Below are 14566 nucleotides of genomic sequence, written 5' to 3' on the forward strand. Positions count from 1 at the left end.
CGTTGTGTCTGTTTCATTTTAGTATTGATGTGGTTTCACTTCTTTCTTATTTTCTTTTGAGTGTCTATACAGATATTTTCTTTGTGGTACCTTAGGGATTACATAAAACCTCTAAAAGGTAAAGCAGTATATATTTAATCTGGTGAAAAATGAACTTCAGTTATATACAAAAATTTTTCCTCATTACATCTGCCCTCAACTTTGTTATTGATATTGCTGATTATATGTTGTATATTTATTAACAGATATTCACAATAATTTCTGTTCTTTTATTTTTCTAATTTTAGAGCATAATTATAAATGTTTTCTGTCCCATTATGAGAATGCTAAGGAATTCTATTTTTGTGTATGTATGTTTCCCAGGAACATGTATTTTTATATGATTATGTGTTGTTTTCTTGCATCGTGTTATTTTCAGTGGAAGAAACTTTTTTCAGCATCTTTGATATATATAGGCCATATGCAGTGCCAATATACTGTCTCAGAATTTGGTTATTTTAGAAGGTCTTTTTTTTTTTATTTATTTGGTAGGATGTTTTTTGCTGATGATTATTCTTTTCACCTGACAGCATTTTTTCTTCAGGACTTTGACAATATCACACAGTTTTCTTCTGGCCTGCAAAATTTTCTTTTGAAAAACTCACTGTTTAGTGTGTAACTCTATGCCAATAAATGACACATCACTTTTGTCTTGCAGTTCTTGAGATTGTCTCTTGTCTGTGACATTTTAAGTTGTTCTTATATATGTGTTTTTTTAAATAAATATCTTGTATGTGTATTTTTGTTTGTTGAACTTCTTTATTTTTATATCATTTTTTTCTTTTAGAATTGGTTAATTATCTCTTTGTATTATTTACCTCCACAATTACTGTTTTTAAAATGCTTTTAATATTTTTGCCGTTTTTCTCATTTTTCTGATTTTCAGTAGTTGTCTGTGCTCCTTTTACTCATTATTATTCAACTTATTTTAAATTTCTAAAATTTATACATTTTTATTTTATAATGATTGCTTTCTGAAAATTTCATGATTTGTTTGATGGGGCCATGTTGCCCTAATATTTTGTACACATTGTAATATTTGAGACTTGGACATTTAAAAAAAAAAATGGCTACCTGTCACAATCTTTACAACGTAGCTTTATCCCGGCATAGTCTAAAACCAGTTGTCATGGCTAGACATTCTGGGAGCCTTTCAGACATGTTCTTAGAATGTGTCTGATCTGAAATGTTTTATTTTCTAGTTTAAAAAGTTTATTTGCACTTCTTCCTAGTTATCAATCACTTGCTACACTTGTTACCTGTCTGTGGTACTGCAGTCTCTCTGCTGCTGTAACATTTACCTTTGGTCTCAGCAGTCTCAAATTGTCATTCTAAAGTATACTATTTTTTTTCAGCATTTTATTTAATGGGAGAATGAAACCAGTGTCTTGAAAGACCCCTAAAAGCCAGACATAGAAATGTATGTGCCAATATTTTTCTTGTCTTTTAAATAGAAACAAGGAGTTGGCAATTTACTTCTAAGGGCACTATGTTATACTGAGGAGAAGGAAGTACTGTGTTGGGTTAATATAACAGATTTTTCTTTTTCTTCTATGTTGCTTTTTACATTGTGTTAACCTGGGGCACTTTACACACTTAACTCATTTATAAATTTTCCAAAAATGTGTTTTGGTCAGTATGTTTTTGTTACATTTTATATGTTTTTGAATAAATTAGAGCCTGTGGTATTTTGCTATGCCATCTTCCTTATGTAGTATATACAGTTTTATAGGTTAGATTTGTAAAAAATATTTACCTGAGTCTAGTAAGTGGAGTAATTGGTTGTTTTTATTTCTTTTAGTTATATGTTCTCATATTGCTGAAGACCTTTGCCCAGAGCGAGACATAAAATATTTTTTCCAAAAAGTCATACTGAGGAGATATGATAAATGTGAACATGAGAATTTACAATTAAGAAAGGGCTGTAAAAGTATGGATGAGTGTAAGGTGTGCAAAGGAGGTTATAATGGACTTAACCAATGTCTGATAACTACCCAGAGCAAAATATATCAATGTGATAAATATGTAAAAGTCTTCTATAAGTTTTCAAATTCAGATAGACATAAGATAAGACATACTGAAAAGAAAACTTGCAAATGTAAAGAATGTGGCAAATCATTTTGCATGCTTTCACAACTAACTCGACATAAGAGAATTCATATTAGAGAGAATTCCCACAAATGTGAAGAATGTGGCAAAGCCTTCAACCAGTCCTCAGCTCTTACTCGACATAAGATGACTCATACTGGAGAGAAACCCTACAAATGTGAAGAGTGTGGAAAAGCTTTTAACCGGTCTTCACACCTTACTCAACATAAGGTAATTCATACTAGAGAGAAACCCTACAAATGTGAAGAGTGTGGCAAAGCCTTTAACCGGTCTTCACACATTACTCAACATAAGAGAATTCATAATAGAGAGAAGCCCTTCAAATATGATGAATGTTGCAAAGCCTTTAAGTGGTCCTCAGCTCTTACTACCCTTACTCAACATAAGAGAATTCATACTGGAGAGAAACCCTACAAATGTGAAGAGTGTGGCAAAGCCTTTAACCAGTCCTCAGCCCTTACTCGACATAAGATGATTCATACTGGAGAGAAACCCTTCAAATGTGAAGAGTGTGGCAAAGCTTTTAACCGGTCTTCACACCTTACTCAACATAATATAATTCATACTGAAGAGAAACCCTACAAATGTGAAGAGTGTGGAAAAGCCTTTAATCGGTCTTCACACCTTACTAAACATAAGAGAATTCATACTAGAGAGAAGGCCTACAAATGTGATGAATATTGCAAAGCCTTTAACTGGTCCTCAGCTCTTACTACCCTTACTCAGCGTAAGATAATTCATACTGGAGAGAAACCCTACAAATGTGAAGAGTGTGGCAAAGCCTTTAACCGGTCTTCATACCTTATTCGACATAAGATAATTCATACTGGAGAGAAACCCTACAAATGTGAAGAGTGTGGCAAAGCCTTTAACCAGTCTTCACACCTTACTCAACATAAGATAATTCATACTGGGGAGAAGCCCTACAAATGTGAAGAATGTGGCAAAGCCTTTAACCGGTCTTCACACCTTTCTCAACATAAGATAATTCATACTGGAGAGAAACCCTACAAATGTGAAGAATGTGGCAAGCCTTTTAATCGTTTCTCATACCTTACCGTACATAAGAGAATTCATGCTGGAGAGAACCCCAACAAATATGAAGAATGTGGCAAAGCTTGTAACCATTCCTCAAACCTTACTAAACATAATTCATAATGGAGAAAAACCCTACAAATGTGAAGAATGTGTCAAAGCTTTTAACTGTTCCTCAATCCTTACTAAACATAAGGGAATTCATAATAGAGAAACCCTACAAATGTGAAGAACGTGGCCTGGCTTTTAACAAATCCTCAACATTTACTAAGCATAAAATAATTCATGCTGGAGAGAAACTCTTGAAATGTGATGAATGTGGCATAGCCTCTACCCAGTTCTCAACTCTTACTAAACATGAGAACTCATGTGGAAGATAAAGCCTACAAATATGAAGAATGTGACAAGGCCTTTAAAAGTTCTCAACCCTTATTACGCATAATTTATACTGGACAGAAATCCTAAAGTGTGAAGAATGTCACAAAGCCCTTAACAAGTCCTCAATTCTTAACAGATATAAGACGTTTCATACTGGAGCGAAACTCTACAATCCTGAATGATGTCACGGTGCTTTTAACAATACCTCAAACTTTTCTAAACATAAAAAAAAAATTATACTAGTGCAAAACTCTAGAAATATAAAGAACATGAAAAACTTTTAAATGGTTTTCACACTTGATTGCAGGTAAAATAATTTATACCGGAGAAAACTCCAAGTGTGAAGAATATAACTTTTAACGAGTGTTCACAACTTATTGTACAGGAAAGCATTTATAGTTGAGAAATGGTGTACAAATATAAAGAATGTGGAAAAGTCATTAATATTTGCTCACATATTACACATCAGAGTTCACACTTAATAAAAGTATTATAAATACAATTACTGTCAAATGATCTTTCAGAAATATAAACCTTTAAAGTGAAGAAGAGTTCATTCTAAAGACAAACATTACAAATATAAAGGGGTTTGTAGTGCTTTTACTTGTATCACAGATTTTATTGTACACATTTTGTACTAGAGAATAACCCTGAAGCAGTTGCTAAAATTTTGTTCAGCATTAGGAAATTTATGTTGGAGAAGAATTCAGCAAGTGTGATGAATTTGGAAAAACATTTTTTCCATAACTATAGCTTAGAAAATGCCAGAGAGCTCATACTAAAATATACTTTTGCAGATGCAATAAATACAAAGAAATATTTAATTCAAATTGAGTTTATATAATTATCAGAGAATTAACAGTAGAAATAGCTAAGGCACTGACACTTCAGACATTACACTAAATCAGATTGCTGAGTATAGAAAATCCAAAACTACAGTTGGTAAGTAAATTAATTTTATATAGCTTTAAAATGAGTAGACATTTCTTTGAGAAGTCATAATTAAATTCAAGTATACTTTTTTGATAAAATTATAAAGCTTTTTAAAAGTAAATAATGATGTAAGTCAACTCTCAAATTACTTCATGCTGTTTCTTCATTTCTATTGTATTCATCTGTGAAACCATGTGATCAACTATTGCTGCATCAGAGATATAAGAGATACTTTATTAGGTGGGAATTATATACGACCTCTTCTATAAAATAGTAAGGACATTGAAATATAAGATGCATAAGAGTCTAAGTGAAGAGGTTCTTTGTGGTTAACTTAGTGATGTATGAAGTAGTTGCTCATGTTATGAGAGAAAAACATTTTTAATTTTAGTTAAATGTAAGTTAAAATTAATTAAAATAGTACCATATAATGTTAGTGATTGTACTTTTATTTAATAAAATGCAGTACATTTTAAAATTTTTAGATTATTTGTGGACTTAATTTATAATTAAATATTTTCTTTTACCACGTTAAGACTATTATACATTCAGGCCGGGCACAGTAGCTCACGCCTGTAATCCCAACACTTTGGGAGGCTGAGGCGGGCGGATCAATTGAGGCCAGGAGTTTGAAACCAGCCTGGCCAACATGGTGAAACCCTGTCTCTACTAAAAATACAAAAAATTAGCCAGTCATGGTGGTAGGTGCCTGAAATCCCAGCTATTTGGGAGATTGAGGCAAGAGAATCACGTGTACCCAGGAGGCAGAGGTTGCAGTGAGCCAAGATCACGACATTGCACTCCAGCCTGGGCAACAAGAGCAAGACTTCGTCTCAAAAAAAAAAAAAAAAAAAAAAAGACTTGTGCATTCAGTGGAGTATTATTATTCCACTAACTTTAACATACCCCACCTTACTCAAGGGTGTAGGTAAAATATGGTAACAATATACTATTTGGCAACATAGTGGAATAACACCTCTAGTAATCTCTTCTGCCAATGGCTTCAAATTGCAAATAAGTTTAAAAATATTTTTCCCATAGGTTACATTTTTATCCTTTTTTTCTTAAATTTATTCTTTTTAATTTTGTGGTTACACAGTATGTGTATATATTTATGCCATATATGGCATATTTTGGTACAGGCATATAATATATAATAGTTACATCAGGATAAATGAGGCATCCATCACCTCTAGCATTTATCCTTTTTATTACAAACAATTTGATTAGTAAAATAAAAATACTGTTAGTTATTTTAAAATATTGAAAGTACTTTGATTATTTTAAAATTTGCAATTGTTCTGACTACAGGGTCATTTTTATGGTCATAATAAAATTTATATAGAAGTATAAATAAAATTGATACATTTCTAAGTACTGAATAAATATTTAAAGAATTTGTTACATATTTTTCTTTGAACATGATTTATCTCTGCCTGCAAACACATATAGGCTTTTAGTTTTGATTTACATAGAGTTAAATATATACATATATTACTCTAAAGATAAACCTTAGGTGTAAGAAAATTATGAAGTGTGTATGAGTATGAGTTTGTACCCATTTTCAGAAGCAGAAAGCAATATTGGAACAAAACAAATTATTTTAATACGGTGACTTATTAGAAAACTAAAAACCTCGAAAATGTTGAAAGCAAATCTATACTCTGTGCATTGTATTGAATTCATTGCTGTAAAATGTTAGGGCTTATAGTTCAGAATCTCCCTATGCACATTCTCTGTTTTTACTTGTCTGGTACTCATGCTAGACCCATAATGTTCTTGTTTTGTATTTTATGAAGTACTCATTATGTGAGCTGGTCAGGGATTATAAGAATGATTTTTATGAAATTTAAGAGTGCACACAAAATAATTTTTAGATGTAATTACAAAATTAGTTATATTTTTATATAACTATAAGTTAGTTTTTATATAATAGTTATATTGTTATATTTTAACGTTTGATTTTTGTTTTATTGGAGAAACCTGTATAAGGCTAATTTTCTTTATTGTTTCTTTCACTTTTTATAATTGACATAAGTAAATCTATTGAGTGAGCTAATTTGCTTTGGTAAGTACTAGGGAGACTTCATAAGTCATGAGGATGTTTTTACATATAAATGTAGCAAACAAATATGACAGCTCTTCTGAGTAAAACATGCTTTATAATAAGTCATAAATATTTTTGCTGGAGTTAGTTTGTAACTTCAAGTCAGAGATGGAAAATAGCAATGGTGAAGAAATAACATTGATTCATCATGTGGAGAAGACATTTTCAGGCTGCAAAGCTGACTTGCTGAATTTAAACACAAATTCTGCTGCTTTTATTTTCTACTGATCTTCAGTTTTGTCTTACTTAGTGTATTCCAACTATATATGCATCACAGTCTTTCTTCTTTTACTGTGTTATGACTACAGTTTTCTCATTGTTGTCTTCATGCCATGTCATTTTACATGGTAGTTTGTGGGTTCTCATGAGAAAGTTGGTATTTTTAATGCATTGAAAAATTGGTTTTAACTGAAGAATTTGCTTATCAATAAAACTTTCAGATTAGTCAAGTAAGAGAATAGACATACGCTGTTAACAAGTGAAAAGATTACATCAGTTAGCTTTTTCTTTGTAAAAAAAAAAGTTTTATTCTTGCAAAAAGCATGGCAAATATAAAATTTGTAAAAATATTTCAGAAATTAGATTCTAAATAGAGTTAATGGTAAATGAACAATTTTAAATTTAATTTTCTATGATATATTTATAGCACAACTTATGTTTCTATGCAGAATCTTTTTTTTTTTTTTTCTTTTTTTGAGACGGAGTTTCACTCTCTCTCCCAGGCTGGAGTGAAGTGGCCCAATCTCGGCTCACTGTGACCTCCATCCCCCAGATTCCAGCGATTCTCCTACCTCAGCCTCCCAAGTAGCTGGAATTACACCACGCCCAGCTAATTTTTGTATTTTTAGTAGATATGGGGTTTCGCCATGTTGGCCAGGTTAGTCTCAAACTCCTGACCTCAGGTGATCCACCCGCCTCGGCCTCCCAAAGTGCTGAGATTATAGGCGTGAGCCACTGCGCCTGGCAGAATCTTATATTTTTAAGTGTGAATGTTGAATGTGGCAAAACAGTACAATGACCTGTGGATCTGAAATTTGGAATAATATTTATTTTACATCTTGATAAAACAATTTGGAGAAATTCCACTCTTTTTTTTTTTTTTTTTGAGATGGAGTCTCGTTCCGTCATCCAGGCTGGAGTGCACTGGCATGATATCAACTCACTGCCACCTCCGCCTCCCAGGTTCAAGCGATTCTCCTGCCTCAGCCTCCTGAGTAGTTGGGATTACAGGTGCACACCACCATGCCCGGCTAACTTTTGTATTTTTAGTAGAGACGGGGTTTCACCATGTTGGTCAGGCTGGTCTCAAGCTCCGGACCTTGAGATCCGCCTCGGCCTCCCAAAGTACTGGGATTACAGGCATGAGCCACTGCGCTCGGCCCATATTCTTTTATATGACTTTTTTTTAGTAGGTACAGTTTAGTCTACAGATTTTTACTCACCTAACTGTAGCCAATTCCTTGATCATTGGTAAGTGACTGATTAGTAATTCCAAACTATTGACCGGATGCAGTGGCTCATACCTGTAATCTTAGCACTTTGGGAGGCCAAGGCAGGTGGGTTGCCTGAGGCCGGGAGTTCGAGACTAGCCTGGCCAACATGGTGAAACCCTGTCTCTACTAAAAATACAAAAATTAGCTGGGCGTGGTGGCGAGCGCCTGTAATCCCAGCTACTCGGGAGGCTGAGGCAGGAGAATCACTTGCACCTGGGAGGTGGAGGTTGCAGTGAGCCAAGATTGCACCACTGCACTCCAGCCTGGGCAACAAGACTGAAACTGCATCTCAAAAAAAATAAGTAAATACAATTTTTAAAAAATAAAAAAAGTAATTCCAAACTATTTTATTTTAGTCACTGTAAAAACTTAATATTCTTTAATTATTAAATAGGAAAAAGTATTCTGATATTAGTGTTTCTGAAACTTTCAGAAAGTGTAAACCAGTCAAAAAATGATCAGGTATATGCAGACCATAAGTTTTCTATTAAATTATAGGCTCATTCTAGCTTTTAATATAAAAATTTGATAAAAGGTAAAATGAGTGGTTCTTTTAAATAATAAGAGAAATATCATTGTTAGTAGCCACTTACCAATGTATTTTTGTTAGGCTTAGTAATGAGTACTTTAAACCAAAAATCCAGTTCTACATACTATCTAAAGGTATAAATAGTGATTTTTAAATTCCTTTTAGATTCTACTAAAGTAGAAAATTCAAAGCCAAAATGTTATGTTGGAAATGGAAAAAAGCATTAGGTGAGAGGGTGTTGGGCTTAATGATTAAGATTGATACTTAGTATGAGGTGGTTCCTGTTTGCATCCTAGTTCTGCCACTTATGAGCTGTATGACCTGAATACAGTTTGTTAACCTCCCTGTGCTTAACCCTTAAGCTGTACAGTGAGGATAATAGTGCTTAAATCTTAGGGTATTAGTAAAATCAGAGCAATTAATACTGATAAAGGTACCAGAAGAGTTCCCAGCACATCGTGAGTGTACAGGAAATTTATTAGCTCTTGTTGATTCTGTTAGCTCATGATCAATGTTGAGCCTAAAAAGAACGTGGCCGAATCAGTGGTTTGTAACCCATGTTTGTTCTAATCAGTCAGTCCGGGGCTATAATTGTAGTTGGATGTTTTTAATACTATCTTTGGCAAATTCCCATATATTCACATACAGCATAGTTACAAATATCTGTGGAAAGATTTCTTGTTGAGTACTGCTCCTTAGCACTCCAGTAACACTAGATAAATAAGCACTTAAATGCCTAGTGTTTGTCAGTGTTAAAATTAAAGAGGCAAATTGTTTCTTCATCTGCTTGTTTAATAAATTTCTTATTGCCAAGTATTTATGTTCATTTGTTAAACTTAAATGTAGTTTACAAATATGTATTCAAATATTTTTTCTCTAACAAGTGAAGGAAATCATCTAAGACATTTAGAGAAAACTTTAAACAGTTGCTTTAGAGTCTGTTTCTTAGTATTACGTTATGTTGAACATTCAAATCAAGATATTTTATTTCTGAATTTTGGGTCCAGACTATTCATAATATTAAAAGTTTACCTACCTACATTACTAAATGAGAAAGGCATTTGAAATATATATATGTAAAATAAATATATATATATTTCTTCATCTTATAATTCCAGGAAACATATATGTTTTAATTTATATATATGTGTGTATATATATGTATATATATATTATATATATATGTTTTAATATATGTATGTTTCCTGGAATTTTAAGATGAAGAAACACTTTTTCTCTGACCCAATTTCTTAACGTTTATCTCTTTAAAAAAAAAAAAAATGTACTGGCCGGGTGTAGTGGCTTACGCCTGTAATCCCAGCACTTTGGGAGGCCCAGATGGGCAGATCACCTGAATTCAGGAGTTCGAGAGCAGTCTGGTCAACGTGGTGAAACCCTGTCTCTACCAAAAATCCAAAAATTAGCTGGGTGTGGTCGTGGGCACCTGTAATGCCAGCTACTCAGGAGGCTGAGCAGGAGATTCGCTTGAATCCAGGAGGCAGAGGTTGCAGTGAGCCAGTTCACACCACTGTACTCCAGCCTGGGCAACAAGAGTGAAACTCCTTCTCAAAAATAAATAAGTACAAAAATTAGCCAGGTGTGGTGGCGCACGCCTGTAGTCCCAGCTACTTGGGAGGCTGAGGAGGGAGAATTGCTTCAACTCGTGAGACGGAGGTTGCAGTGAGCTGAGATCACGCCACTGCACTCCAGCCTGGGCAACAGAGTGAGACTCATCTCAAAAAAAAAAAAATAGTATTTTTATTGGAAAATCAGAGTTTTATACATTACAGGGTACAAAGTGATGTTTTGATATATGTATATAAAATAAGTAAAGTTACATAACGTATCAATAACCTTTTTGTGGTGAGACATCTGAAATGTACTCCTATTTTGAAATAATGCATTATTGTTTACTATAGTTATGCTGCTGTGCAATAGATCTCAAACCCTATTTGCCTCTGTCTATTTGAAACATTATACCCTTTAACAAATCCCTATTTCCCTCTCAGACCCCTGCCTTCTAGTCACCATTATTTCACTTTCTACTTTTTTGAGTTAAACTTTATTAGATTCTACATATAAATGAGATCATGCAGTGTTTGTCTTTCTGTGTCAGACTTATTCCATCTAGCATAGTGTCTTCCAAATTTATCTATATTGTTTCAAATGGTTGGATTTACCTTCTTTTAAGGCTGAATTGTATTCCATTTACCACATTTTAAAAAATTAAATATATATTTATTTGTTGATAAACGTGTGTTATGTAAAAATATTTGTGTTAAAGCACATATTAATGTAATTCAGCATATGAATATCTTATTAATAGCTAATTTGTACTCAGCACTAACCATAACATTATTTATGTGTTAATGGATTTTAATTCTCACAGTAACTTAATACATTTAAACACTCATTTTTAATAAAAATCAAAAATTGAATCATTTATATTGTTATAAGATTGTTTGAATGTATAGAATGGTACATGAAGAAATAATTTAAGCAAAAAAGATATTAATATTTGCAATAAATAAAATTGGAAAATAGTTAATTATTTGCAGATGATATCTTTGTTTACTTAGATAACAAAATAAACTATAAGACTATTTTAAAAGTCTATTCAGGTGGGTAGGCAAAATTCTAAGATGATCCCAAGGATTGCAGGTCTGTTGCACATCTGCTGTGCATTCCTTTTCTCTTGAGCGTAAAAAAGGTGTGACTGTGGTGAGAAATCACTCATGAAATTAGGTTACTAATATGTTGACTTAGTGTTCATCAAAAGGGAGATTATCTCAATTTGGCTAAACTGAATTAGAGGTGCTTTTAAGAGGAAGAGACATCATAGTAAAACACTGCTGCTTGCCTGGAAGTAAGTGACTTCTAGGTGGGCCATGTTGTAAGCTGCTTTTGGTGGTCACATGGCAGGAAATGTTTGAATATTGTCATCATTTCTGCTTCCCACATGTTGCTTTCCACAGGAAGACAGAAGAATTCCATGACAAGAAAATAAAAGGGGGGGGGGGTCTCATTCATGCAAGAAATAATCACTTCTCATTTGAGATAGCATTAAGGTGACAGAAAAAACCACAACATGACCACATCAATGAGAGGAAAAAGACAACATGGTCGAAGGTGCTCACTGGCATTATGGAGAAACATTTTGTAAGCCATAGTGAATGATCAGCCTCTGGGATACCGGTAGTCTACTAAGAAAGCTAAACTCATTCTAATAAATCAGCATGTCTGCACCATTCTGGTTGGCCCAGTTTTACACTATCCATTTCAGAAATACCATGGAGACCAGTGGGTACCCTCCTAAAATTGAAATTATAATTAGAAAGCATACCTAATTATTTGTTTTCATAATTGAAAAGCCTTGAAAACAATGAATTTATTAATAAGGAACTGCTAATTTTAGAAGATCCTATTATACTGTAATACAACATTGAACTTTAAACACCTTAATATGAATATTTCTTGAATGCATAAACAGTTATGTAGATAGTTTCTCTTAGATTAACATGATAAAGGTAACAGAAAACATTTGAAATAGAATAAAATTAAAGCCACATGTTTTCAATGTCTTGGCGTAATTGCCATGCTTTTTAAAACGGCCAGAAAAATAAATAAATAAAAAACAATAAAACAGCCAGTTACTACCAAGAAGCAAAGACAAGATTTTAGCTTTGCCCAATCATTACATGATTGACCTTCAGAAATCTAAAACTCTGCCTAAAAAATTAGAAGAAATTTTTTTTTTTAGGTAACTTCCTAGGATTTCTGAGGCAATACAAGAATTCTGATAGGCAGAAAAAAAGCATACTAAATATACACATTGCTCTTCTCTGATTTGCTTTAACATTAAAAGATTAAAAATTGCAAATATAAACTAAATTTAGAGTATGTTAACAAAACATTTATTTTTCAGCCAAGCAAATAATTATATAAAATTAATGAGTTACAGATGCCATCATCTGCCAAAAAATAGTATGACTAGATTCAGTAAGTATCTAGCCATGAAAATGACAGCCCAATTAAATTAAGACCCTAATAGGTGCATGTGGAAAGCATGTGCAAGGTGCTGCACCTCCACTTAGCACCTTCTTCTGCCTCTTTACAGAGACACCAATTTCCCGAGTGACTTCTGGTGAATACTGGGAACTAAGAATGAGTTGTTCAGAGCGATTACTGAGAACATGGTTAACACAGTTTTTTCATATTATAATAAAATTTTGTAAATCTTACTCTACCTCTGAAAGGCTTTTAGTAAAAGAATTGTTTATGTATAGTACTCAATTTGGATTCATAGAAAAATTTACTTTTCCAGGTAAATCAGAGACACATGTCAAATTCTATAATACATACTTGAATGAGATAAAGTCTTCTTAGCTATGAATTCTATTTCATTAGTACATTAAAAGAAAAATAGAAAACCAGTACTTTGGGCCCAAAACAGAGTTTGGCATGTGAGTACCACCCAAACAAGTGCTCTTTGCTCTTTATCATCACTGTTAAAGTAGCAATAGCACTGCGTGCTTTCCTAGAACCAGCTGGCCTGTTTTCTACTGATAAAAGTGGAGAAAGCATTGAAATAGTGGAGGGTCATATAAATTGAATACATATGAAATACAATTTTTAATAAAAAGCATTTGATGTTGTACAACTCTAGGTGAGACTATTAGTGTGAGGTCATATTTTTACTTCTATTGACAGAAAACTTAATTGACAATATTCTGATTTCCAGTGATATTCATTTATCTGCTGTATATTTGCTAGCTTTAGATCAATATTACCTGAGCTCAAAAGAAATCAACCAAATGAATATCCACGAGCATTTTATTATTGATGCATATGCTTATTTTGCTTAAAGTATGTTAGCTTTTTATCAAAGATTTATACTTTTGGTGTGTTTTTTACTGCTGAGAAGTGGCTATTCTGCCAGGAAACTGGCATTCTCAGCTCTACCCACATTGACTAATAGTGAGTGGAAGTGATGTGTGGATGAAAAGCAAATGTGTCTTCTCAGCATCTCCTTTTTCATCCATTGGCTGAAGAAAGAGAAGGACGCAGATAGAAAATGAAAGTGTGCCGGGTGTGGTGGCTAGCGCCTGTAATCCCAGCATTAGGAGGCCGAGGAGGGTGGATTACCTGAGGTCAGGAGTTCAAAACCAGCCTGACCAACATAGAGAAAACCCGTCTCTACTAAAAATACAAAAATTAGCCAGGTGTGGTGGCGTGTGCCTGTAATCCCAGCCACTCAGGAGGCTGAGGCAGGAGAATCGCTTGAACCTGGGAGGCAGAGGTTGCAGTAAGTTGTGATGGCCCCATTGCACTCCAGCCTGGGCAATAAGAGCAAAACTCCATCTCAAAAAGAAAAAAAGAAAGAAAAAATAATCTCTGAAAGATCCTGAAGAAGTCCTCTTAACATCAAAAGAAAAAAACCAGAGGATAGTGATGTCAGCAGAAAATATATTATTTTGCTAAGCCCCTGAAATTTCAGTGTACATCCTGCATTACTTTAATAAATATATTATTTCTTCAGTTTTCTTTTTTTTTTGAGACGGAGTTTCGCTCTTGAGGAAAAAAACCAGAAGATAGGGATGTCAGCAGAAAATATATTATTTTGCTAAGCCTCTGAAATTTCAGCATACATCTTGCATTACTTTAATAAATATATTATTTCTTCAGTTTTCTTTTTTTTTCTTTTTTGAGATGGAGTTTCACTCTTGTCGCCCAGGCTGTAGTGGTGCAATCTTGGCTCATTGCAACCTCCACCTCCCAGGTTCAAGCGATTCTTCTACCTCAGCCTCCCGAGTATCTGGAATTACAGGCACCCACCACCATGCACAGCTACTTTTTTGTATTTTTAGTAGAGACGGGGTTTTGCCATGTTGGGCAGGCTGGTCTCAAATTCCTGGCCTCAGGTGATCCACCTGCCTCAGCCTG

At 33.7% G+C, this 14566-nt stretch overlaps 1 protein-coding gene across 1 annotated transcript in view; it reads left to right on the plus strand.

Moving 5' to 3' along the window:
- The window catches only part of LOC101145945 (zinc finger protein 257), a 37738-nt gene extending 33675 nt beyond the window's left edge, over nt 1-4063 (plus strand). Inside the window, 3 exon segments of the mRNA XM_031004027.3 lie at nt 1841-3296; nt 3298-3390; nt 3392-4063. Coding sequence (XP_030859887.1) covers nt 1841-3296; nt 3298-3390; nt 3392-3563 — 1721 coding nt within the window. The 3' untranslated portion in view covers nt 3564-4063.
- Nucleotides 4064-14566: the final 10503 nt, after the last annotated feature.

This window comes from Gorilla gorilla, chromosome 20, assembly GCF_029281585.2.
Source record: "Gorilla gorilla gorilla isolate KB3781 chromosome 20, NHGRI_mGorGor1-v2.1_pri, whole genome shotgun sequence".
NCBI classification, from domain to species: Eukaryota; Metazoa; Chordata; class Mammalia; order Primates; family Hominidae; genus Gorilla; species Gorilla gorilla.